Source organism: Lepidochelys kempii, chromosome 1, assembly GCF_965140265.1.
Source record: "Lepidochelys kempii isolate rLepKem1 chromosome 1, rLepKem1.hap2, whole genome shotgun sequence".
Classification (NCBI taxonomy): domain Eukaryota; kingdom Metazoa; phylum Chordata; order Testudines; family Cheloniidae; genus Lepidochelys; species Lepidochelys kempii.
The window spans coordinates 259,528,910-259,554,804 of NC_133256.1; the positions used below are offsets into that span (position 1 = coordinate 259,528,910).

Here is a 25,895-nt window from a genome sequence, read left to right on the forward strand (position 1 = left end):
AACGAAAACAATTTAAGAAGATAAAAAGAACCAAGCCAGTCTGAATCAAAAGATCTGTGCCCTAAATGTGAATAACCATCTGTGGAGCTAGTTTTGGAAAGAGAAAAAGAAGGGTGAAGAGAGCTGGCCAGATCCCAGTCCCAGAGAGCAGCTTCTGGGGGAGAAAATTCAGCAAAAGTATCCAGTGCCATCAGCCTGCAGAATTTATTAAAAAAAAAAAAAAAAAAATGTACTAGTGTGGCTGGGGGAGGAAGTGTGGCAGTGGTAGCCACAGGTAGGTAGTGTAGAAGTGTGTGGTGACAACCATCTTGGGGGAGAGGCACAGTAGGCAAGGAGGAAAGATGATCTAGATGTCTGGGAAGGGAAAGGAATCTTCCAATACAAAGATTTGTCCCCCCAGAATGAAGACATGTCCATGAAAAAGAGTAACTCCACTTCGAGCAAACAGACTGTGGAGGTGGGTAGTGAAGCCCCAGTCACAAAGGGTGACCTGAAGGACCTGCTGTTAGAAATCAAAAGATGAATAAGGAGATGAGGGAAGAGTTCCATGCTTTCATTAGATATCAAAAAATGAAATGAGATTAATGGAAAAATATCAGATGTGGAAGCAGGATTAAATGAGCAATTGGACAGCACTATTAATCTCTGTGAAAGAATTGGAATTGAACAGAGAAAAAGAAATAGAATTAAAGCTAGAGGACATGGAAAGTAGAGAACACAGGAATAACATAAGGATTTAAAGGTATTCTGGACACATTGGATGATATTTTCCATGACCTATTAAAACTGGGCAATAAGAATTACATTCATATTGAGAGGGCTCACAGATCCCTTTCCCCAGGCTTCCCGCAGGCTCCAGACCAAGAGATGCAATTGTCTGTCTACACTACTATCAAGACAAGGATACAACACTGAGAGCAATGAGGGAGGGAGCTGAACCACTGATGATTCTTAACCAGCCCATACAGATTTTCCCAGATCTGGCAATCTCAGTCCTTAGAAAGTAAAGAGAACTATACCATGTGACCACAATTCTTAGAAAGAACAATATAAGATACACTTGGGGATTCCATTTAGACTGTTCCTTAAATGGAAGGATAGATGTATGTATGTCTGTCTCAGATCAGGAAGTGGGGGAAGAGGTACTTACGGACATGGGAATAGGCAAATCAGATCAAGAACAATCTGAATGGGATCAAAGGCATTAGTGCCACAAATCACCAAGAAATCACTAAAACAAGGAGGAGTCCGGTGGCACCTTAAAGACTAACCGATTTATTTGGGCATAAGCTTTCTTGGGTAAAAATCCACTTCTTCAGATGCATGGAGTGAAAATTACAGATGCGGGCATTATATACTGACACATGAAGAGAAGGGAGTTACCTCACAAGTGGAGAAACAGTGTTGACAGGGCCAATTCGGTCAGGGTAGAATAAATGAGCTGAAGGGTAAGGTTAACAAACACCTTCCTCCTATCCCCCCAGCAGAGAACTAAAATGCCACGGGGTCGAGGTAAATATGGGGGAATTCATAGGAAGGGAGGAGAGAAAGAAAAGAGGGATTAGAGAACAGAAGCAGGTGTTAAATTATGTTTTAATAGAAAAGATTATATTCAAAAGTTGGGTCTCAGAATTAAAATTATGGTAAATCTGACTGTAGATATTATTCTGTTACTCATGGATCTTATTCCAGGATTAATATGACTTTTGCTTCTAGGACTTTGCTAATTTAGTCAAAAAAACTAATTTGAGGTTTATAACTTGGTCTGATTGTGCACCTAGCTGCATGTACTAGATTATGAGATTGGGACTCAGTGGAAAAATGAAAGGCCTAGATGTTAAATAGAGCTTTATTGTGTGACCCTTCCCCCACCCCCATAGAATTCAAGACCTGGAAGAAAATTTTCAAGAATATACAGAATAAAAAAGGGATAATTGAAAATGTCGTCTTGAGTGCTGGAAAGTCAGTAATGAGGGGTATCCTTATAAATAGAGAATCCTACCTCAACAAGAGGAGAGCTCTTGAAGAGTTTGGTTAAAGAAGGTTGACCTAAATCTATATGATCTAAAAGTGTAGAAGAATATAATTAAGAGGGAAGATTAACCCGTTACAGATAGATAAGGCTGAGCAAACACTTAGATATATTAAATAAAAATATTATGAAAAGGGCAATAAAGCTGATAGGCTTTTAGCCAGCAAGTAAAAAAAGAAACAGGATAAATCGGCCATCCCTCTGATGAGAAATAAAAAGGGAGACTTGGAAATTGGCATCAAATAGATCTCTGAAACATTTATTAACTTTTCCATCTTTGTATGCTTCAGAACCTCCAAATCCTGAACTTTTAAACAGGCATTTGAGGAGTGTGAAGCTACCTTGGCTTTCAGAGGATGATATGGCCATTCTTGGTAAGCTAATTGCTGCAGAGGATGTTGAAGTTGTAATTAAGAATTCAAAATCCAGTAAAGCTCCAGGTCTTGATGGGTTTCCTGTGGAGTATTAGAGCACTAAAGCCTACTGTCACTGAATTGATTAATGGTACAGTAAAACCTCAAGAGTTACAAACACCTCAAGAATGGAGGTTGTTCATAACTCTGAGCAAAACGTTATGGTTATTCTTTCAAAAGTTTAGAACTGAACATTGACTTTATATAGCTTTGAAACTTTTTACTACACAGAAGAAAAATGCTGCTTTCCCGTTATTTTTTTTTAGTAGATGAACACAGTCTGTACTGTATTTGCGATTTATTTTGGGGGGGAGGGGGTGTCTCTCTGATACTGCCTGATTTTGTACTTCTGGTTCCAACTGAGGTGTGGTCAGTACGTAACTCTGGTGTTCGTAATGCTGAAGTTCTGCTGTATATTGCAGGGGAGCAAGACACCAGATTCATGGAAAGAGGCAAAAATTGTGGCCATTCCTAAAGAAGGAAAAGATCTTGCCAATTGTGCATCATACATACCTATTGCTTAAATTTAATGTGGATGCTAAAATTTGACCAGATGTGTTCATCCTGACTAGTCTGGTTTGTTGCTGGCAGGCATTTATATAGGAACTCTAAATTTGATCATGTTAATTCTAACAATTCCTCCACAAAAGAAAAAGGGTGAGTTCTAAAGTTCTTGATAAGCCTAACAAGTGGGGTGGGCTAGCTTTCCCTAATTTGGCTTATTATGAATCATAATTAAAATGTGATCAAGTGGGTTAACAATAGACCATCCAAGCACTTTAAAACTTGAACAAGACTGGACCCCACTTACAGCTATAGTAACTTTTAGTCTTAAAAAAAAGGTTACTAATCTTCTGTAACTGTTCTTTGCCACACTCTCAGTTCCTTCTTGCTGGCTAACTCTGATAGCGGGGTAGGAGGGAGGGTTTTGGAATGGACATGAGCAATACATCTTGAAGAACAACAGTTATGGAAGATTAGTAACTATTTTTTCTTTGAGTGCTTACTCATATCCATTCCAATGTAGGTGACTCCCAAGCAAGTGTAGGAACAGGGGTTCGGAGTTGATTGACAAGCAGACTGTAGCACTGCTCTGTCAAAGAAAGTATCCTCTCTGGCCTGCTTAGTGATGACATAGTGAGATGCAAAAGTGTGGACCAAAGACCACATTGCTGCTCTACAGAGGTTCTGGATGGGAACCTGTGCCACAAATGCAGCTGAAGATGCCTGTACCCTTGTGGAATGTGCTGTTAGGTCCAGAGCCAGGACTTTTGCCAGGTCATAGCATGTGCGGATACAGGAGGTGATCCACCATAACATTATCTGGGCGGAGACTGGGGAGCCTTACATCCTGCCTGCAGTTGCCACTAGCAGTTGAGTAGTTTTCCTTTCTATGAATAAGATCAGTGCCTGGATTTCCAGGTTCTGAGATACATAAAGAGCTCCTAAGGAGGGTGACTTATAATCCTCCTGCAGGGGTGCAACATCAGTCTCCATGACCGCCTTATCTAGGGAAAAGGAGGTGGATGCTTGGACAGGCACCAACCCCTACTCTTTGTCCTCAGCTCCAGCCGAATCCCATGGTGCCATCTCCCAACATACAGCACCGGCCTCTGTACTGGAGCCTGGATCGTGCTCTGGTGGCGGTGGCAGTCTGGGCTCTGAAGCCACTGAATATGATCTTCTGGAATGGGACCGTTGTTGCACTGGAAATGCCCAGAGGTTCCAAAAAGGTCACTATACGGGGAACTGCCACTGTCCTGGCGGCACCCTTTGACTTGGGTCAATGGCGGGATAGTGCCTAGACTGGAATTGCTGGCTCCACCGTGAGACATAGGACTCTGCTTAAGAGTCCATCTCCAAGGATCACTCTAGAGACTGGGGTAGAGCAGTGCCAACCAGCGCTGGTGAGCGGTGCTGGGAGGGTGGGGCCTGGGTTGTGCCATCATGGCTGGTTTCCCCTTTGAAACTATCTGTGGCCTCAAGCCTGCAGAAGTCCTTCATGTCAGTGCCGCCATTGACAGTTCCCGCAGAGCCAGGAACGTTGGTACTGACAGCACAAGTAAGTCCCTTGCTGCTGTGAAGGCCTCTGGCATCGACAACACTGGCTGGGTTTTGGACCTCTGACCTGTCTCATGTTGATGAGTCTATCAGTGCTGGATTCAACGGCTCTCATTCTGGGACCAGAGTCAATGGCACAGCGTGGGTTGTCGGCATCTCAGGGTGGCCCAACCCAGGTCTCACCCTGGCAGTGTTCCCTTGTCCTGCTGATCTCCGTGTTGGAGATCAGCCCATCTGTCTGTCTTCCTTTGTTTCTTCATAGGCACTGGCGAGGGTGAACAACGCCTAGTGTCTCGCCGGTGCATCTTTCTTTGGCACTGGAGATATTTGATAGTGCCATGGTTCCTTAGATGCAGTTGTAGCATCTTGCATTGGTGCCGGCGACTGGAAACTCTGCTGGGTGTCTCAAAGTGAGGCTGGGGCACTTCTCACTGAGGCCGAAGTACTCGGTGCCAAGTCCCAGTGGCCTGGCTCTTATGGAGGTCAGAGCGCTGTCTCGATGAGAATATTGTGAAATCTAGCATCTCTATCCTTCTTGCTGTGGGCTTAAATTCTCTACAGAGTTTAGAGAAAGTCCACTGAGGAGTACTTGCAGAAGCAGGAATGAAACTACCGTTACAGATGGTAAGAAGGAACTGAGGGGGTGGTGAGTTGGCAGAGCCCTTTATACCAGTGCTATGAGAGCACAACTTCAGGCGGAATCAGAGCCAACCCAACAGATACCACTGAGGGAAAAACTTTTCTGGTGACCGTGCTCGGGGCAAGTACACACCTACATTGGAATGGACATAAACAAGCACTCAAAGAATAACAAAATTTAGGTCACCAAAAATAAAAAAAATCACCCTTTCATCCAGACCACCTTAGCTTTGGATAATTTTTTTAAGCACCTGTTATCAAAGCCTTTTCCTTAGCTACTTTCACTAGTAATCATGAATTTATCCCTAGGAAATATCGAAGTGACTATTCATTGTGGGTAAGAGCTGAGATTACTCAATTTGGACAGCTGTTCCTAGGTCCTGATTTGAAATCATACCAAGAGATACGTAATAATGTAAATAATATGTAGATCCCATATTTCAGTATTTACAAATCAAACATTTTATTGTGAACTCTGGATACAAGATTGCTCTATCTAGACCTTTTAACCACATTTTGAGGAGCTGACCCAGGAGCAAGTGTGAACAAAAAGTTCAGTTTCTAAGATATGTACAATTTTGATTGAAAAAGATGTTGATAGGAAAACAACCCAGATGACAAGACAGGAGAGGGATTTGGGCAAAGAAATTGATCTAGGTGAGTGGATCTTCATATGGAAGAGGTGATGTACATCTTCAATTTGTGTAGCTCCCAAAGAAAATTTTTATAAATTACTGTATAGATAACATTTGACTCCGGTTAAGATCCATCATATTTTTTGCTACCAGGAATGTATTCTGTTGGAGGGATTGTGGGGAAAGGGGAACATATTTCATATGTGGTGTTGTGTCCAGGAATTGGATGGTTTGGGGAGGAAATTATTCAGGTTTTGTCTTATAACAAAATGCCAGTTTCCCTGAGATCCCTTAACCTGAATACTTTATATTCCAGTCAAGGATCTCCATTTTAAAAACAGAATGGCAAATATATTTTTTGTTAGCAACAAGACTTTGTATTGCATATTGGGAAAATAGGACTTCTTTAGAGTTGTGGTACAGAAAAGTCTGGACAGTGCTTCTAATGAAAAGCTTCACATCAAGTATATACAGAAGAGGAGATATCTATGTAGAAATTTGGTTACCCTTTTTTAGCATACTTTGAGGAAGAGGCTCCCCAACCAGCAAGCTGGAATCTTTAGCCAGGTTTTTTGACTATTAAACTTATCCTGAAATAAGTACTGTATGATGTAGTATGTTAACATTTTGTTGTAACTTTGCCTTAGTAGAGTTTTTAAAAATAGAGTGGAAAAGGAGTATAGAAGAATTTTATACAGATATCCTGAGGAAAGGAATTTCCCTCAGTTAGTCTCCATTTTAAACTGCACATCCTCCCTGAAAAGTCACTCTTGACATGGTGAACTGACTGATACTTTCATGTCCTCTTGGACACAGTGATTCACACTGAGAACACTTCCTCTTGGTATTTCAAAGGAACTGGGATAACATTTTTTGTCAACTAGCAATAAGAGTTTGTGACTTAGATTGCTATTTGTTTGGAATAGAAACAAATGATTGTATAAGACGAAGCAGAGAGGTAGCTGACTTCTGCAGTAATAACAATAATTAGCACTTATTGTACTATATGCCAGGAAACTTTTGTACTCCTTTCCTACTTGTGCATGCACCCCTTCCCTCACATGGAGGCCTGCTTTTAGGAGAGCCTTTCAAGTGATGATCAAAACTCTTCCTGTAAGGAATTACTTTGAGCTGAAGTATTACTGGTATTTGACAGAAATTAGGATTCTTGGTTGCAGGAGGTAGCATCTAAAATTTACTGAAGCTGTTCCTATTAAAACTCCTGAAGGAGGTTAGATTTTTGTTGAGTCCTGTACCAGTCTAAGGGATTGATTTCTGCCATGGATGTCAGTAATTACATCTCCTGTCTAAATGAACCATTTTCTATTGAATGGTGTAGCCTGAATTGCACAGCTGCTATTTAAGCCATAAGGCCGTAGGGTTTAGACAGTGACATTTTACATGAAGAGGTTTAAATCACTTTAAGTCTTGTCATTATTATTTCTGTAGGATGCTTTACAATGTGTAAAGCATACTAAACAAAATTCCGGCTTCAGAGCTCACTTTTTAAGTGAGAGTTGGTATAAGTGTGGAAAAACATGTTTTCTAAGAGCTAGTGTATTTTGCAGAACAGGTAGATTTTCAGAAGTTGTTAATGAAATGTTTTGGGGGTGAATTTTAAAAATTATAGCTAAAAAGTAATTTGTCACCCAATCCATCTTCTTGCTAGTAGCGATTGTTTCCTATAATATATTTTCTAGTGCTTTGACTATTTTTAAACTGGAGAGGAAGGGGACTTGGTGTGTGTTATTGGGAAACCATCCCAAGAGTAGAATTAGTATAAATGGCATGAAGTGAAAGTAAAGATAAAAAAAGCAGTGAAAACTAATGTAGTGTAGGCGATGCAGTGTTATGAAACTCTCTGGAAGTAAGAAGCTTGAGTTACATGTAACAGCTACAAAAAAGGAGGAGATGATAATTCTTTGAGTCCTTGTTGGTGCTCCACTTGAGGTGTGCATGCTCCTTCAATCAGATTTTCGAAGCAGCGCCCATTTGGCTTGCTCATGTGCCCTATGCATACTAGTCCTTTACCGAGGATATATTGGGCTCTGCTGGCAAACTGCCCTCAACAGCCTTGGCCTGACACAGAGCAGTTTGTAGTGCCTGCCTAAGCGTGGCTTCTGTTTTGCTAGTCAATTTTTTAGATCTTTTCTTACATTATTACTTTTTAGTTTATTTTGTTCTTGTTTTGATTTTTCCATTTTTCTATGGGTCGGGACTTTCCTCATCCTCCACCCCCCTGTACGAGGGGTCCTTCCTCGGAAATCCTTTCTCTTCTGGGATATGCCTATATCCCAAGGTTTCAAATGTTCTCACTTGCCAGAAACCCTTCCCAGTGAGTGACAGCCATTTGTGCTGTATTCACTGCTTTAGGGATACACGTGTACTATCTAAGTGCAAGTTTTGCACTAGCTTCAAGAGGCACTCAAGGAAAGACAGATATAAAGCATTGACTCCTTTTGATGGAGCTCTGTCTTTGTCTCACTTCAGATCCAGGCTCAGAAACCAGAGGGGCATCAGCCTTTGAGCAACCAGTGTTCAAACAACTTCTGTGGGTTGCTCACCCTCTAGGACTTTGAGGGACAGACCTTTGAGTGAATCTGGAAGACTTTCCTCCAAGAGGAGTGTCGGGTCTCCTCACAAAGACCATTCTAAAAGGTCTACCAGACTGGAGATTTTGCACCCTACAGAGCTTCAAGTGGTCTTGGTACTGAGAAATCATCTGTCCTAAGTCCTTGTCAGCTTCCAGAGTGCACAATACCCACCACTTGATACAGAAGCCATCGGTACCATTCAAAATTGGGTGAGAGACTATCAATCCTAAGAACTCTAGTAAGAAGGCAGCACACTCTTCATCTTCCACTGTCTTGCTCGTACCTAGAGCATCAGTACAGCGGGTAGGGATACAGTTGTCCGACCCTGGATACTTCACATCTTTATGGCTGGGACTCACCATATCACACGCTGTCTCACCCGGTACTGCAGGAATCGAGATTCTCAGAGGACCCATTTATTTCTAAGAGCCAAAGTCTCCTCGGAGTTTGAGAATTCCTGTACCACAACTGGTATTATCCTTTATATCCCACCTTTTGCAGAGACTGCCTATATCACTAGTACTGGCACTTTCTGAAAGATACCAGTTACTCCTCTTTCCATCTGCCTCTTCACTAGACTATAAAGAAGTGGCGAGTACTTTAGACTCTCAGATTTCTGTGCAGGATTCTGCTGACTAGCTACTGATGATAGTCTATCCAGAAGCTGACCTGTGGGGAGAGAGACTCAAGCTGCTACTGTCAGAGCCCACCAAACATCTCACTTGGTATAACCAACCCAGGATGTCCCCTTCATTCACATATACTGTATATAGTCTTCCCAGTGGACATACTGGGATCCCTGGGCTGCCTACTGGCAAGAGTGTTTTTTAAAGTACCCAGTGCTCACGTGGATTACTCTTCTACAGTTTTACAGCAGAAGCAGGATGCCTGTGAAACAATCAGTGGGACCACAGGATGCTGGAGTGCTAATAGAGCACTCAAAGGCAAGGCTGTTGCAGAGAAGCTAAATGAATTCTTTTCATTGGCCATCACTGCAGAGGATATGGGGGAGAGTCCCATTCCTGAACCATTCTTTTTAGGTCAGAAATCTGAGGAATTGTCCAAGATTCAAGTGTCAGTAAAGGTGGTTTTGGAACAAATTCATGAAATAAACAGTAATAAGTCACCTGGACCAGGCGGATGGTACTTGCCCAACTTATATATGAAACTGCAGAACTACTAACTGTTACGTTACCTATTGCTTAAATCAGCCTCTGTACCAGATGACTGGCAGATAGCTAATGTGTTGCTGAGGTTGGTTTTTTTGGTTGTTTTTTTTAAGGCTCCAGTGGCAATCCTGACAATTAGACTGGTAAGCTTAACTTGAGTACCAGGCACATTGGTTGTTACTATAGTAAAGAATAGAATTATCAGTCTCTTAAATGAACATGATACGTTGCGGAAGAGTCTTCATGGCTTTTGTAAAGGGAAATTGTGTCTTACCAATCTATTAGAATTCTGAGTATATCAACACCAATTTAGACATGGGTGATCCAGTTGATACAGTGTACTTGAACTTTCAGAATGCCTTTAAGGTCACTCACCAAAGGCTCTTAAACAAAGTAGGCAGTCATGGGTTAAGAGGAAAGGACCACTCATGGATCAGTAACTGGTTAAAAGATAGGAAACAAAGGGTAGGAATAAATGCTGTTTTTACAATGGAAAGAGGTAAATAGAGCAGGGACCCCAGGGATCGGTACTGGGAGCAGTGCTGTTCAACGTATTCCTAAATGATCTGGAAAGGGGGTAATTTAATGAAGTGGTAAAGTTGCAGACAATACAAAATTGTATAACTACTCAAGGTAGTTAAGGGAGCGATCTCACAATATTGGGTGATTGAGCAACAGGATGACAGATGAAATTTGGTGTTGGTAAATGCAAAATAATGCACATTGGAAAACGTAATCCCAACTATACATAGAAAATGACGGGATCTACATTAGCTGTTACCACTCAAGAAAGATCTGAGGCATTGTTAATAGCTCTCTGAAAAAATCTGCTCAGTGTGCAGCAGCAGTTAAACAAGCAAATAATGTTAGAAACCATTAGGAAAGGGATAGATAAGAGAAAATATGACACTATATAGATCTATATAGGGTATATATACACCAACCCCTTGAATTCTGGTCGCCCGCTTTCAAAAAATGTATTAAATTGGATAAAGTACAGAGAAGGGCAACAAAAATAAAAATGATTAGAGGTATGGCGGAGGGTTTAAAAAGACTGGGACTGTTCATCTTAGAGGTGAGAGAGAGAGAGGATATGATAGAAGTCTATAAAATCATGAATAGTGTGGAGACAGTGAATGAGGAAGTGTTGTTTATTCCTTCACATAACGTACAAACCAGGGGTCACCCAATGAAATTAATAGGAAGCACGTGTAAAACTGACTTAAGGAAGTACTACTTGCCACAATACATAGTCAACCTGTGGAACTTGTTGCCAGGGGATGTTGTGAAATTCAGAAGTGTAACTTAGTTAAAAAAAGAATTAGATAAGTTCATGGAGGATACCTCTGTCAGTGGCTATTAGCCAAGATGGTCAGATGTGCAACCCTGTGCTCAGGCTGTCCATAAATATCTGACTGCCAGAAGGTGGGACTGGATGACAGAGGATGGATCACTTGATCAGTTGCCCATTCTGGTGGTTCCCTCTAAAGGATCTGGTGCTGGCTTCTGTCAAAGACAGGATGCTGGGCTAGATAGACTATTGATCTGAGCCAATATGGCCATTATTGTGTTCTTATGTTAGTTCTGAATTGCTAACTGTCAGGCAGTTGTAACAAAATAGTGATACTAATTATACCGAGTTTAGTTTGTTTTTTTAAATTGAACATATACCACAAAAGCACAAAGAACAGCTTCAAGCCGCCATTGCTAAAGGGCAGCTCTTGGCTATAGCAACCCTGCAGGCTTCTCATTCCGTTGCTATGGCAGTAGTAATGCACAGGGTATCGTAGCTTCTGGACATCACAGGAAATCGTGACGACAGAACACTATAGCGGGACCTCCTTTTCGATGGTCTAAAATTATTCAGTGACACCACAGACAATTCGCTGCATACTTTGGAGAACTTCAGGAGGACCCTTCACTCTCTGGGTATATCTATGCCTGCAAATAAAAAGAGGTTTAGACTATCTCAGATCGCACCAGAGATCATGCCCTTCTTAATTCTCTGCTTTCCTTAGTCTATCAGCACCACCTAGAATAAACCCCAGATTTCATAAGGAAAGTTATTTAAGTTAGGTGCCAGTGTGGACACAAGAACAAATGGATATAAATTGGCCATCAGCAAGCTTAGGCTTGAAATTAGGCAAAGGTTTCTAATGCTCAGAGGAGTGAAGTTCTGGAACAGCTTTCTAAGGGGAACAGTGGGGGCAAAAAACCTAATTGGCTTCAAGACTGAGCTTGATAAGTTTATGGAGGGGATTCTATGATGAGACTGCCTACAATGGCATGTAGCCGATCTGCAACTGCTAGCAGCAAATAACTCCAATGGCTGGTGATGGGACACTAGATGGGGAGGGCTCTGAGTTACTACTGAGAACGTTTTCCTAGGTGTCTGGCTGGTGGATCTTGCCCACATGCTCAGGGTCTAACTGATTACCATATTTGGGGTTGGGAAGGAATTTTCGCCATGGCCAGATTGACAGATATTTTTGGTGGTTTTTCACTTTCCTCTCTAAAGCATGGGGAACAAGTCACTTGCGGGTTTAAATTAGCATAAATTGTGGATTCTCTATAATGTGAAGGCTCTAAACCATGATTTGAGGACTTCAGTAACTCTGTCAGACGTTAGGGGTCTATTACAGGAATTGGTGGGTGAGGTTCTGTGGCTTGCAATGTGCAGGAGGTCAGACTAGATGATCATGATAGACTCAGAAGGTCAGCAGGGACCATCTGCCACAGCAACCTCAACTCAGCAGCCCAACGATAGCCAAACATTCTTTTTGACTCGATTGAGGAGCACGAACATGCCAATCCAGGCCTCTTGCTGCATCATGTTACGCTACCCAACTTTCCACCTTTTGGAGATCATCTCTTCCATTTTTCACACCTCATGGGAGCAAAGTATCTGACAGATGTGTGTTGGAAGTTATAACAACTCTGGGTTACTCCATTCAGTTCCATTCCATTCTCCCTTTCCCTTCCCTTTGGAGGGACCCTTCTCATGAACCTCTTCTGAACCCACTTCTTTGTTTAGGAGCAGTGGAACCAGTTCCTACTCAATACAAGGAAAGAGGGCTCTATTCCAAGGACTTCTGTTCCCAAATAGAAGTGTAGATGGAGACTGATTCTATATCTATGGATGCTGAATACTTTTATTAAAGTGACGGAAATTCACGATAACACTGGCAGCCATCATTCCATCTCTGGATCTGGGGGACTACTTCCCGATCCTCAACCTTCAGGATGTGTTTTCATATTGCAGTACACCCTTCTCACAGGAAATTTCTGTGCTTCATGGTGGGGAAGATCATTACCAATATCTCATCCTTCCTTTTTGGTTTAGCTACTGCTCCCAGATGTTCATGAAAGTCATGGCAGCGGTAACTGCCCAACTTTCCTTAATGGTGAGTAATCATCTTTCCCCTAGCTTGACGACTGGCTTCTCAAGGGATTATACCTACACAGATTGGCAGCATTCTTGGCCTTGTCTCTGTTCAGCAGTATTGGTCTTCAGCTCAACTTCAGGAAGTCCTTCCTCCTGCCTTTACAAAGGATAGTTTTTATAGGGGCTATTTGAAACGCCAGTGCAACCAGAGTTTATTTGCTAGGTTCCTTGCGCTGTCACATCTGATCGTGCAAATTCAGATCTGTTCTCAAGTCACTGCCAGATCATGCCTGCAGCATGTACCTTTTGTCAGACTTCCTGCTCAACTGCACCTGTGTTGCTTCCAAGCCTGCTTCAGGTCTCTAATCCCCATCCTATTCTAGTTTCCCTTGAATGGTGGAGGAATCCAAAAAAGTATGTTCGTGGGTTCTGTTCAGCTACCTTCTCATGTGATAGTTTGACATGTCCGTCTTTGAATGGGGAACTCTTCTTTAGGATCATACTGTCCAAGGCAGAGGGTCTGCCCAAGAGTCCACCTTACACATCAGTGCTCTGAAACTCAGAGCTGTCAGGCATGCCTGTCTGCACTTTCTATTCATGATTCAAGGCCAATCAGTCCAATCAGAGAGCAGGACCAGTATGTACTATAATAGACAAGGGGGAGCAAGATTCTCTTTCCCTTTCCACAGAAGCCGTGAAATTACAGAACTGGCGCATAGCTCACAATAGTCTGATCTGAGCAGTCTGCCTACCCACTGGAACACTGAAGGTAGCGGTCTCAGCAGGTGCTTCTCTTAGTGGGAACTAGACAGATCCAGACTCTAGTCTTGTCTGGGGATTTCCAAAAATGGATTTTTGCCCCCACAGCCAATCGAAAACTTGTGCAGTTCTGTTCAAGGGGGGGGTTGGGTCACCATTCTCTGGACAATGCCTTTCTCCTTTCCAACTCGTATATGTATTTCCTCCAATGCCACTGATTCTCAGGGTCTTAAACAAAATCAAGCAGGACAAACCCATGGTCATCTTGTTTGCACCAACTTGGCTGAGATGACAGATTTGGTTTCCTTTTCCTCTTTTCCTGACCAGCTATCAATCTTCTGCTGATGCCTGGTCTTCTCACACAGGACTCAGGGAATGTCCTTCAAACCAAGCTGAACACTGCTGCTGAAGTCCTGATACCTAGATGGTTCTCGGAGCTAGTACTATCTTACCGCCATAGGGGTTCAGGAGATTCTGCTGAACAGTAGGAAAGATTCCATCAGAAAGACTTAGCTTCAGAAATGGAAAAGGTTTTGTAATTGATGTGTTCACCATAATTTGTCTCCTATTGATTTTCCCACCTCTGAGGTATTAGAATACTTATTTACTTTTTGAAGAAAGCAGAACTTGCTTTGAGTTCTGTTAAAGTTCACTAGGCTGCCATCACAGCATTCCATTCTCCAGTACAAGGCTTCTCAGTATTTGTTCATCTTGCAATGTCAAGATTTATACAGGATCGGTCAATCCTCTTCTCTAATATTAGACACCTTACTCCCTACTGGGAATTAAATTTAGTTTTCAGCGCTTTGATGAAATCACCCTTTGTAGTGTTAGTGATCTGCTTGCTTCTGAACCCCTCCATAAAAGCAGCATTCCTAGTGGCTACTATCTCTATCTAAAGCAGTGGAGAACTGGGAGCTTTAGTGGCTGACTCTCCATATTCCATTGTTTTCAAAGATAGTTTCTCTTTGACAATTCCATGCTTCTTACCCAATGTTACTTAAGATTTTCATGTCAATCAATCATTTCATCTCCCAGTAATCTACACCAGTCATCAGTCAAAACAGGAAGCTGTTCTTCGTATCAGATGTCAGAAGAGTGTTGGCTTATTATCTGGGCAGGTCTAGACTTTTTTTCAGTCATCCCCAAGATTGTTTTTCTGTTGTGGACAGAGCTAGCTGTGACAACCCAGTGGGTTTCTGGGTGCGTACTCACCTGTTATGTGGCTGCTAACATTTCCTTTCCCTCTAAAGTCATTGTCAATTCTACAAGATCGTACTCCATGTCTGGGGCTCGACTAAAGGACATTATTTATTATGGAAATATGCAAGTTTGCTATGTGAGCTTCAATTCATGCTTTCCCTGGACACTATGCCTTGGTTGATGCTTCCTGCACAGAATGCTGCCTTTGGCTTTGCTGTCTTACAGACAGCGTTAGGGGCTTTGGAACTCAGTCTGTCTCCTTCAGTGGGTACTGCTAGGAATTCTGGTGGTTGATGCCCACAGAGAGACTACTCGAAGAAGAGGTTACTTACCTCGTACGGTAATTGGAGCTCTTTGAGGTGAGTCCCTGTGGGTGCTCCAGTACCCTGCCTGCCTTACTTCCCCTCTGCTTCAGAGTCTCATCTCTTTAGGGCTTTACAGTAGAGAAGGAACTGAGGGTGATTTGCCCATGCAACCCCATATATCCTTGGTACAAAGCAGGAGGATGTGTAGGGCACATGCATTAGCCTAACAGTCACTGCTACAGAAAATCTCCAATGAAAGCACATGGGGCCCAGGCACACTTAAAGTGGAGCACCCATAAGGACACACATCTTGAATTCCCAGTTACTGTAAAAGGTAAGTAACTTCTCTCCTGTGTTCTTCTCTCCTGCCTTTCCGGTCTTGGTGGCATTGTTGGAGAGGAAAGAGGAGGAGATTATAACAGTTTATTCAGGAAATTATCAGAGCTGATACACACGTTGGCCTCTGATGACCTAGAAATATACAAGTATGCAATATACACTGATTGGCAAAGGAATCAGTATTTGCTTCGTGAAAAATGTCTAAGTAGGGGAAGATGTCTTGAAAGCCTCAAGTGAGTATTTCATAACTATTCAGAGCTATCCATATGTCTGTCTTTTTTTACCAATGTTTTTCCCTCTCTTGAGGGAGGAGGATTGAGTGAAGAGCTTGTGCGGTGGTGAGCCATTCATTTTAATATATTCTTCCTTTTGCTATCTAGATGCTAATCCTATGGGTGTGAATGGAGGTATGGGGGTTCAAGCCCCTAATCTGCTGCCTGAGTCGATGTTGCATTCAGCAATGAATTCCCAAAAGTAAGTTGAACATTTCACGTGGATTAAAAAATAGTCTGAAAACACTGAACAGGGTTCACCTCAGAAAAATCTGAGGGGGAAAAATCCCTACTCCCATGTTGAGAGATTTGTCTAATCTTCGCAGTTAAGACTGGGGGGAAAAAGGGAGTATTTTTTTTTTATTTGAGGGCATTTTTGGTATGGTTAAAAACATCAGGTCTCATGGATTACCACGGTTAGGCTGAGTGAGTTTTTTGCTAGACCTCAAACATGCAGGTGTTACTAGATGTGATGTTATATTGCAAATCTGTCATCCCTCTGCCATGGGGCTAAGAGGCACTCTGGTGCCTCATCTTTCAGGTGAGATATAAAGAGGTAATTACAACTTCAGTCAAACTTTTTACAAGGGAAATGAAGTAAACCCCAGTGTCAGGGCCAAATTCCTTTTAGGTAGTTGCTCTGTTTTCCATTGGATTTGGTAGTGTTGATGTCAGTCTCCTAAATAGTTGTGTAGTGCTGCTCCATACTACCAAACATCCATCTTGCCTCACTCCAGAGGTGGGTTTGCTTCCTTGATCAGTGAAGTGATTCCTATGTAGTGTGTAAATCGAATAGTAAATAGTGGTTTGTCATCCTTAAGTATAAAATAGACTATTAATGTAAGATCATAAGTTTAGCCTTTTTTCCTCCTCTAACATATTATTCCATTTTGAAGTCCCATGATGAGCGAAAGCGCCAGTGTTACCAGTTTGGGAGCTATGCCAACAGCAGCACAGCCATCCAACACCGGAATTCGAAAACAGTGGCATGAAGATATTACTCAGGACCTCCGAAATCATCTTGTTCATAAACTGTAGGTATCTGGTATCTCCCTCTGCCAAGGAAGGTTGGGGGAACTAGAAGGGTTGTAGTATTTTCTAAGATTAGGAGGCTAAGGACCCAGTATAAGCACAGAAACTTTTTTAAATGTTTTATAGTTGCACCCCACTCTGCCCCACCCACAAAAGGAGAGAAGCAGCTACTAGTGAGTAGCTTAGGCTTTAAAGTTGAGGAAGCCTGTTGCTTTGACCAAGATAGGACATGAATGTGGATTTAGGATGGGGTGATGGTCAGAAGAAATAATGACAAAAATATGGGATTACTTGCTTTCCTTATGTTAAATCCTAAAATTATATCCGATGCTACTTTAGGTCTGATCCCTATTGTATCAAACATACCCCTGTGCTCCAAAATGGCAGTATTGGGGGAGAGATCGGGAAAGCAATGGAGTCATAGGGACTCCTAAAGCTGCTATGTATGATGATCTCTAACTTTCTTTAGATGCTTGAAATAGAGATTAAAGCCCTTTGTGTTTGAACTTCATTTGGGGCCATTTTATTTCAATTCAAAAGATGCATATTTTTAATCTGTTTCATGGTTTTTTCCCTCTTCAGAGTCCAAGCCATATTTCCTACCCCTGACCCTGCAGCATTAAAAGACAGGCGCATGGAGAACCTGGTGGCATATGCTCGGAAGGTAGAAGGTGACATGTATGAATCTGCAAATAGCAGGGTGAGTTGCCATATTTTCCCACCATAGCTGCAGAGAGCCTGCATGAGTCTGTCAGTATAGTGGACAGAACTCACAACTGCTATAGAGACTAGTCAGCTTCTGGTATTCATGGGGTCAGTGTTGAAATACTGTCTCAATGTACCATTAATAAATGAAGTGGTGTTTCTGGGGTGGGAGTGGAGGCCTAACTGACAAGTTGTGTCCCAAAAGTGGAAAAAAGTGCAGAGATTTATTTTTTAAAGGTGATGCTGGTATATGCAAGGGCAGCAGCAAGCTCCAGTCTCTTCCTAGTTTCAGATCTTGCCTTTTTGCTTGACACACGTTTGTGGTCTGAAAGCTTTTTATCCTAATGTGCCATGCTTGAGGTTTCTCATTTTCTCCCAAATACAGTATAAACCCAGAGCTCACCCTTTACTGTGGCATGTGTCAAATAAATGCACAATATGGGTAGAATAAATCTCTACTGTCAGTCAGTCTTCAGTTGCAGGAAATACTGTGTAATATGCTCACCTAATCCAATGGGAAAATCTCTTCTCAGCACTCTAATATGCAGGGGAGAGAAGGAAGTCTTTCCCAGCACTGAACCTGGTCATCAGTTTTTAATCTAAAAAGAAAAGGAGTACTTGTGGCACCTTAGAGACTAACCAATTTATTTGAGCATAAGCATTAATCTGTAAGCGTTACTTATTGTATGTCTCCACTATTCTCTTGTCCCTTATACCCCAACAGGCAGAGTACTACCACTTGTTAGCTGAGAAGATCTATAAGATTCAGAAGGAACTAGAGGAAAAACGAAGGACTAGACTGCAGAAGCAGAACATGATACCAAATGCACCAGGCATGCCTCCAGCTCCCATGAATCAAGGGCCCAATATGGGGCAGCCACAACCAGGGATGTCTGCAAGTAAGAACAGTTGGGTTAGTTAATAAAAGGGAATACCTTGTGCAGGGAAATCATTATAGTGGTCCTGAATGGGAGTCTTTCTCCCCCATTTTACAGCTAATGTTACAAAATTATAATTGCCTAATTCTCTAGAAGAACTTGAAGTGGCTCAGTGTGTAATAGTATGTGGTACGGTGGTGAGAGCATTTTCCTGTTATTGCCTATTCACTGTGTGAGATTTTGCAAGAACTACTTGCAAAATCTGAGTTAACTTGCGCTCAATTGGTGGAGGAAAATGGTGTTTGACAAGATAAGGCAAAACTTCACATGGGATCTTGTGCACTAACTGAACTTGCCTCTGTCTGTCTGTGGATACCAAACACTTGTTTTGGAGAGTGTATACAGAGCTGTCGTGTATTGTGTCCTAAAAGTGGCAAGACTTAGATTCTGACAGATCAACTGAGTGAATTCCAGAGCTGAGCCTATTTCTGAGAAGACCCAGCTACAGTGTGAATGAAGAATTCAGCTCTGGGGACTGAAGTCAACTGTAACTTGGTTAATGGCAGTTGTTATAGTGACTGTGGAAAGGGCTCTGAGATAGCTGGGTCATAAATCATTTACAACTTAAAAAAAAAAAGAGAGAATTTGAATTGTAATCAGTTTAGAGCATTGGTGTGATGTGCTCTTGACAGTCTGCCCTTACCTATAAAGTTGCCATATTCTGCACTTTTTGCAGCTTCCCGGTGGCTATTTAAAGGTAATCCAAAGTGGAGAGCACATTGCTGTAAGCTAGCCTGGAGCTGACATATGCCTAGAAGACGCTACAGAGGTTGTCAGTGGAGACAAAAGGATGTATATTAATCACTTGAAAATTCAGAAGTAAAAAATATTTTTGCCCAGAAATGCATTTGGGAATTTAGAATTAAAAGTCCAAAAAGGCCCCAAAAATTGCATGTCATTTTGACTGATGGACAGATGCCCTCATCTGTGGGTGAAGTCAAAATCTCAGTGTATTTCTCATAATGCTTCTCCCTCCTTCAAAATAATCGCTTCCATGTTATCCAAACGGAGCCCCTAAGTGCTGTGGATGCAATGGATTTTATCTAGGTTTCTCAGGTGCTGGGATATCCGAGAAATAATATAGTTTGGTCTTGATGGGGAAAAAAAAGTAGAACTAGATATTATATTAGCGTGTTGATGTTGAAGTCTGTAGTATCACTCCAAAAGTCCCTCAGACATCGTAAATAAATGGGGTGACAAGACCAAATTTTACAGGAGTGCCTGGGTATGTCATTAAACCTCATCAGGCCCAGTGTGCTTCATCTGGGTAATGCTGAGCAATAACTTAAGAGCTTGGATTGATGGATGGCTAAATTTCCAATCATTTCTTGCTCAAATTCTCACGTTACACTTACAATGTTATAACTCCCACAACCAATCCAACAAACAAATCTGCTCATGGCCAAGGAATATTAGACAATGGATGTAGAAATGTCAGCTGTGGTGATCAGTGTGATAGAATAGACTGGGGGGTCAGATGGAGTGGGACAGACACCATCCTATGTTCTAGCCTTCTTTCCCCTTCCAGTTGATCTGTCTGTCTTTTATATGTTTTCCGTAAGTAAAACACTTTTTTACAGTAATAACTAAATGACAAATTACTTGTGCTAAAACATACTTGTTTTTTAAGGTTAGTTTTGTGTTGGTGCAAGGTGCTGAACTGACAGCTCTGGAGACTGAAGTCCTCTAAGTACAATTGAAGCTCTGTAAACTTATTTCACAGAGCTATTCCCTTTGCTCAGTATGGCCATTCTCCTGACAGGCCACCTACCTCTAAGAATGAGGGGATTTTTTTTCTCTTGTGCTCATTTAGTTTTTGAGCTTTAGAAGCATTTTCCAAATAGGAATTTAATTGAATATTGAATTTCATGCAAGCTGCTAAACAGCCATCATATTGTAATGAGTTTTGCTCACCAGACTGGGGTTAGATGGAATTAGTGATGTAGAGGCAAAAAGCTAAATGTTTTTCCCAATCCCCTGAGCCATCCATTCACCTCAGAATGTCACTCTACAATTTGGTTAGTCTAAGGTTTTTTAAAAGTGAGGATGCATTTTGATAAAAAGTTTGTGAACTTGATTTCAGTGTATGAGATACAGGTCCTTTCAAGGTTGGTACTCTAATTGAATTTATCAGTCTGCTGTTTAACCTATACAGAACAGTGTTAACACTGCTTAATAGTGCATGAGACATTTTAAGCCTCTGGCATCTAGTCATTGTAGCTCCTTAATATGCTGCAAATTAGTCCTCAACTTCACAAAGTTCAGACTTCTTAAACTATTTTTGGTTAAGAAATAGCACACGTGTTTGTATTTACAAGTTTTTCCATCTTTGTTCCATTGAGTCATCTTTTAGGACCTAACGTGGTCTCACTGTGTTTGGAGTTGATTTGAATATTTCCCAATAAAGTAATTGTTGTAAAAGTGAAGTTTGAGAGGATGGACTGTTGTCTTAACTCCCCAACCTCTGTTTCTCCAACTCTTTTTCAGATGGTCCCCTTCCTGACCCAACCATGATTCGTGCCAGTGTGCCAAATCAGATGATGAATCGCATGCAGACACAGCCGGGTAAGTGTCCAAAGAAAGGAAGCCCATGTAATTCTAAATGAATGTGGATAAAATCTTGGATTCTGCCTTCCCCAATGGTTATATGACATCAAGCAGTCCTCACTGGAGTCTGCTAGAATGTAGTTTTCTCTGCTCTTCCTTACCATTTGTTTAAAATCATCTTCCTCCTATGGTATAGTGCTTCATGATCCTGGAAGAATGAGAGCTGTTTGTCTTGGATTTCAGCTGTTTGTTAAATTAAAAGGTGGTATTTGAGAGTGTGGATTGGATGAATGGTTCTGTTGGTTTTGGGGGAGAGTTTTCCAGATTCTAAAATTACAGAGTATAGTCTCTTGTAAATCAACATTTAAAAATATTAGTAAAATCACCAAAACGCATACCTGAAAGCAATTTCATAGATACACATGTCTTTCAGGAAAGCCTAGTTTGTGTTCTGAAGGAATGTGAAGGAGTTTGAGTTGACATGTTAAACTTGATTTCAAACTCTGCCAAGCAACTGGTTAATGTAAAGACAGATTTCTCTTAGCATATTGGAGTTGTGTGTAAAATACTTTGTAAACAAAAAAATATCCTTTCTCTTCAAGACAGGCTCAAAAACGATTCCTTTGACCCAGAAGCTTGTTACTAGGTTTACGTGCATTGCTTTTGAAAGGCTTAAAATAGCTAAATTAGAGCCTGAAATACATTGTGGCATACTGAAAGATGTGTGTTGGTAGAAATAAAATTAGGAGAGCAGAGGAAATATTTGTTCCTGTTCAAACATTGAATGACGTCCAAATGAGAACTGAAACCTTTATTTTAAAATCTTTTTGGGGTAAATATACAGGAATGAACCAGTTTGGCCAGATGAACATGCAACTGTCCCCCATGGGTCCTCGGCAAACCCCTCCTCTTCAGCACCCTGGACAGCTAAGCCAGGCTGGGGCCATGAACCAGGTCAGGATGTTTTTCAGTCCAGTATGTTGAACTCTTTAGGTTTGGTGTTCCTGTTTAACTATGGTTATCCAAACAGTAATTCTTTGCTTGCTCTATGGTCCTGTTGTTTCTCCCTTTGCATCTCCACTATGAGTAGCCAGTCTTCACAAATCAGTGAGGGAACTGCTAATATTGGCTTAGATTTAAATTGTGTGTGCAGTTACAGCCTTGAAACAGTGGAATTTATCAGAAACTAACCCAAAAAACTTGAGGCATGATCCCAGTCTGAATTCCAGAACTCCTATCATAAACCGCATTAGGAATTAACTGTAAAAATATCTTCCTGCTTTTGAGCAGAGCATTAGCATATTTGCCATGCTGCATCACGTAAGTGGCTGTCAGATCTGTCAATTGCTCTGCCATACAGTGGATGTTACGTTATAGAATTTTATTTTTAAGGGTGGGTATGTATCCACTGTGAAATAAGCCTTTCCTTTTTTCCAGCAGATGGGATTTGCTTCACGTATGCAGCAGCCGGGGGTTGGCCAACCTTCCAGCCAAAATCAGTTTCTGCAACAGAACCAGTTCCCTGCTTCCTCCCCAGGAATGAATGCGACAAACATGCCTATGACCCAGCCTGGCAATCAGACACCAGTGTCTCAAGTATGTTCTTCACTTAAGGGAGCAGTTTCACTGACAGGCTCTGTGAGCTGGTTTTATTATTTTTTTTTCAATTGGGTAATTGGAGGAATAGGGAATGTTGTTCTTTAATGCTTATTTAAATATCAGTGAAAACTGGTTAATTGTATTTAAATTTTTCTTAGGAGTTGTGGGAAACGTAAACACTGCAGCATTGTGCATGTGAACAAAAATGTCAAATTGAACAATCCCATTCATTTCACTAAAGTAAATGAAATGCAAAAAGTCAACAGTATTGCTAGTCATACTTTTAAACTGATAGGTGTTAGTAACTCAGGTAAAAAGTGGCCACTTGAAGGTAATCCCTTTCCTCCTCGCACTTCTTGTTTCAAGTCATTGTATATATTTACTTGTTTTCCCACAGGCACAAATGACCAGCTCTTCCTGTCCTGTGAACTCTCCTGTAATGGCTCCAGGTTCTCAAGGGAGCCATATTCACTGCCCACCTCTTCCACAGCCTACCTTGCACCGAAACTCTCCCTCTCCAGTACCTAGCCGCACCCCAACACCTCACCACACTCCCCCAGGTCTGGGATCCCAGCAGCAGCAGCCGCAGGCAACACCAGCAGCCACCACCACTGCCCCCACCCCTACATCAATGCCACCTGGACTGCAGTCACAAACTATGCACCCCCCGCAGAGGCAGACTCCAACGCCTCCACAGGCACAGCTGCCTCCACAAGTCCAACCTCCAGTTCCAGTCACCCCTTCGGCAGAGCAACAGCAGCAACCCCTGTCACAACAGAGCACGACTGCATCTGTGCCCACCCCAACAGCACCACTGCAGCCTCAGCATCCCACAACACCTGTAAGAAAATATTTTTATTTCTATGCTTTCCCCAGGGATACTCAGATGTGAGACTCTTTCAGACAGGATCTTTGTTTACTTGTCCTATGTCCAAGACAATGGTGAACAACCTGTTTAAGAGGCATCTGAACCAATATGGGTATGCATTACATTTGAGAAGTACATTTTTGTCTGAAGACCCAGGACCAGTAAACTGGACACTGGAACCCCTGACACTTCCATGTTGGAAGGGTTTTAGAGAATTTTAGTGCACATTCAGGAGCCTACTTCAAAATATAGTAGATGTATCTCTTAATGCATTTATTTCCATGCATGTGTATGGGTGGAATTGTACAGTAGGCATATCAAATTGTTAAAATGCCATGCTGTCCAAAGCAGATTTCAATAGCATGTTTCCTCAGACCAGAGTTGTGCAACAGTCAGGTTTTTTTTTTTCAAGGGAGGGGAATAAGTGAGGTGCAGTTAAATTTGAGGAAACATGATAGCAAATGAAAAGCACATCTTAATGAAGTAAACTTTGCAGCATAATTGCTTGGCCCTTTTTAGTCACTGTGAGTTTCCCTGCAGCTTTCACAGCCGGCTGTAAGCATTGATGGGCAGGTATCAAACCCACCATCCACCAGCAGCACAGAAGTGAACTCGCAACAGACTATCCCTGAGCAGCAGCAGCAGCAGCCGCCACTCTTGCAGGAAGTGAAAATGGATATTAAAATGGAAGAAGAGGGGCCAGAACAAACAGAGCTCCAGATGGAGGAGAAACCAGAGGTGAGAGGATAGCTAAATTTTTCTGGAATGAATTGGTTGGGCAAGGTCAGTACTTATATGAGAGATGGAAGAGAGATGAGAGTGCTGTGATTCATCGATTCATAGATACTAAGGTCAGAAGGGACCATTATGATCATCTAGTCCGACCTCCTGCACAACGCAGGCCACAGAATCTCACCCACCCACTCCTGCGAAAAACCTCTCACCTATGCCTGTGCTATTGAAGTCCTCAAATCGTGGTTTAAAGACTTCAAGGAGCAGAGAATCCTCCAGCAAGTGACCCGTGCCCCATGCTGCAGAGGAAGGCAAAAGAAGAGGATGTTCCCTCTAGGGCTCTGGCTAAGCTAGCACTAGATCCCAGCTGCACCATTATTTTAGGCACTCTCTCCTAGATCTATTTCTGAGCGGGGGTAGATGACAGTGCTTAAAATGGTGGCAGCAGCCAGTAGGCTCTTGGCATTGAGGTCCTCAATTTTGCCAACCCAGTGAGAGCTGAGCATGTGCCTGCAACTGTTATTTTTCTGTAAAATGTTCCCTAGTGTAATCAGTCACTATAGGATTAATTCCCTAGAATAGTGAACTGTGCTGCTGTGGGTTATATCTTTGATCTGAAAAACTAGAGTCCTGATCACTTTTCATTAAAGGAACTTGTGGCCTCATGGGAAAGTAGCTTTACTCTTTGTCTAGAAGGGATAGAAACTGTAGTGTCCTCACATTAAAAGCCAAAAAGGAGACTAGATCCTAGTGATCAGGGAGGTGGGATTCCCCACCAATTGCATGGGATAGAGGAAAGGGTGGGGGGATCAGTCTTTGTGATTTAGTGTTAAATAAATTACCCATAGAACAATTTGAATCTTGGCAGAGACCACATGGGGAGAAGTGAAGAAGGAGCTTAGGTGAGAGCCAGGATGAGTGAGGAAGGGTCATTTTTTCCAAAGGAAGAAATGGCAGGCAAGCTGTAGCTAAGCCCAGAAGAGACACTGCCTTACTATATCCTCACAAGAGCAAATGAGGGGCTTATATTGAATTAAGTGAAGGGAATCTGATCTGCTTTTCAGATTAAAGTGGAACCAGTGGTGAAGGAATGTATAACAGCACCAATGGAGCAAGAAGAGAAGAAACCAGAAGTGAAGTCAGAAATGAAGGAAGAGGAAGACCGACCCAATACTCCAGCTACTCAGTCTTCTCCAGCACCAGGACAGTCTAAGAGGAAAAGTAAGCAAGAAAACTGTTGTGGTCTTGGGATTCAAATCTCTGGGGGGTGTTGACCTGAATATTATGGGTTAGTTGTTATGGCTCGCCACTGATGCCATCCGAACAGAAGATTTATAGGTTCTTATCCAATTCAGACTAAAGGGTCCGAGAACTCAGAGTTCTATATCGGGAGAGGACTCTCGGGGTGCTTGGCACAAATACTTGCACTGCGGACAATACCAAACTGATAAAAGCTTTATTGAGATTAACAAAAGAATAATAAATGGTATGAAACTTATGACTGCAAAACAGTAAAAGAATTCCAAAACTCCTGGTGGTAACTTTCCTATTATAAGTACCTTAACCTAACATACTCTCACCATTCCTTGAGGACCCAGTAATAGGAGGTGAGGGACCAGCCTTACTTCTGGTATGCCCAATAACACAATGGTTCCCCAATAGTTGGGA

General features: G+C 42.0%; 1 protein-coding gene across 6 annotated transcripts in view; it reads left to right on the forward strand.

Moving 5' to 3' along the window:
• The window catches only part of EP300 (E1A binding protein p300), a 130,863-nt gene that overhangs the window by 62,113 nt on the left and 42,855 nt on the right, over positions 1-25,895 (forward strand). For 4 of the 6 annotated variants that reach the window (XM_073327139.1, XM_073327141.1, XM_073327148.1 and 1 more), the window contains exons 7-16: positions 15,915-16,008; positions 16,703-16,840; positions 17,421-17,538; positions 18,268-18,442; positions 20,969-21,046; positions 21,873-21,982; positions 22,466-22,624; positions 23,025-23,468; positions 24,036-24,233; positions 25,292-25,448. In XM_073327139.1, coding sequence (XP_073183240.1) covers positions 15,915-16,008; positions 16,703-16,840; positions 17,421-17,538; positions 18,268-18,442; positions 20,969-21,046; positions 21,873-21,982; positions 22,466-22,624; positions 23,025-23,468; positions 24,036-24,233; positions 25,292-25,448 — 1,671 coding nt within the window. The remainder of the gene's footprint in view (positions 1-15,914; positions 16,009-16,702; positions 16,841-17,420; positions 17,539-18,267; positions 18,443-20,968; positions 21,047-21,872; positions 21,983-22,465; positions 22,625-23,024; positions 23,469-24,035; positions 24,234-25,291; positions 25,449-25,895) is intronic. The other 2 variants (XM_073327140.1, XM_073327145.1) reach the window with 2 other exon arrangements.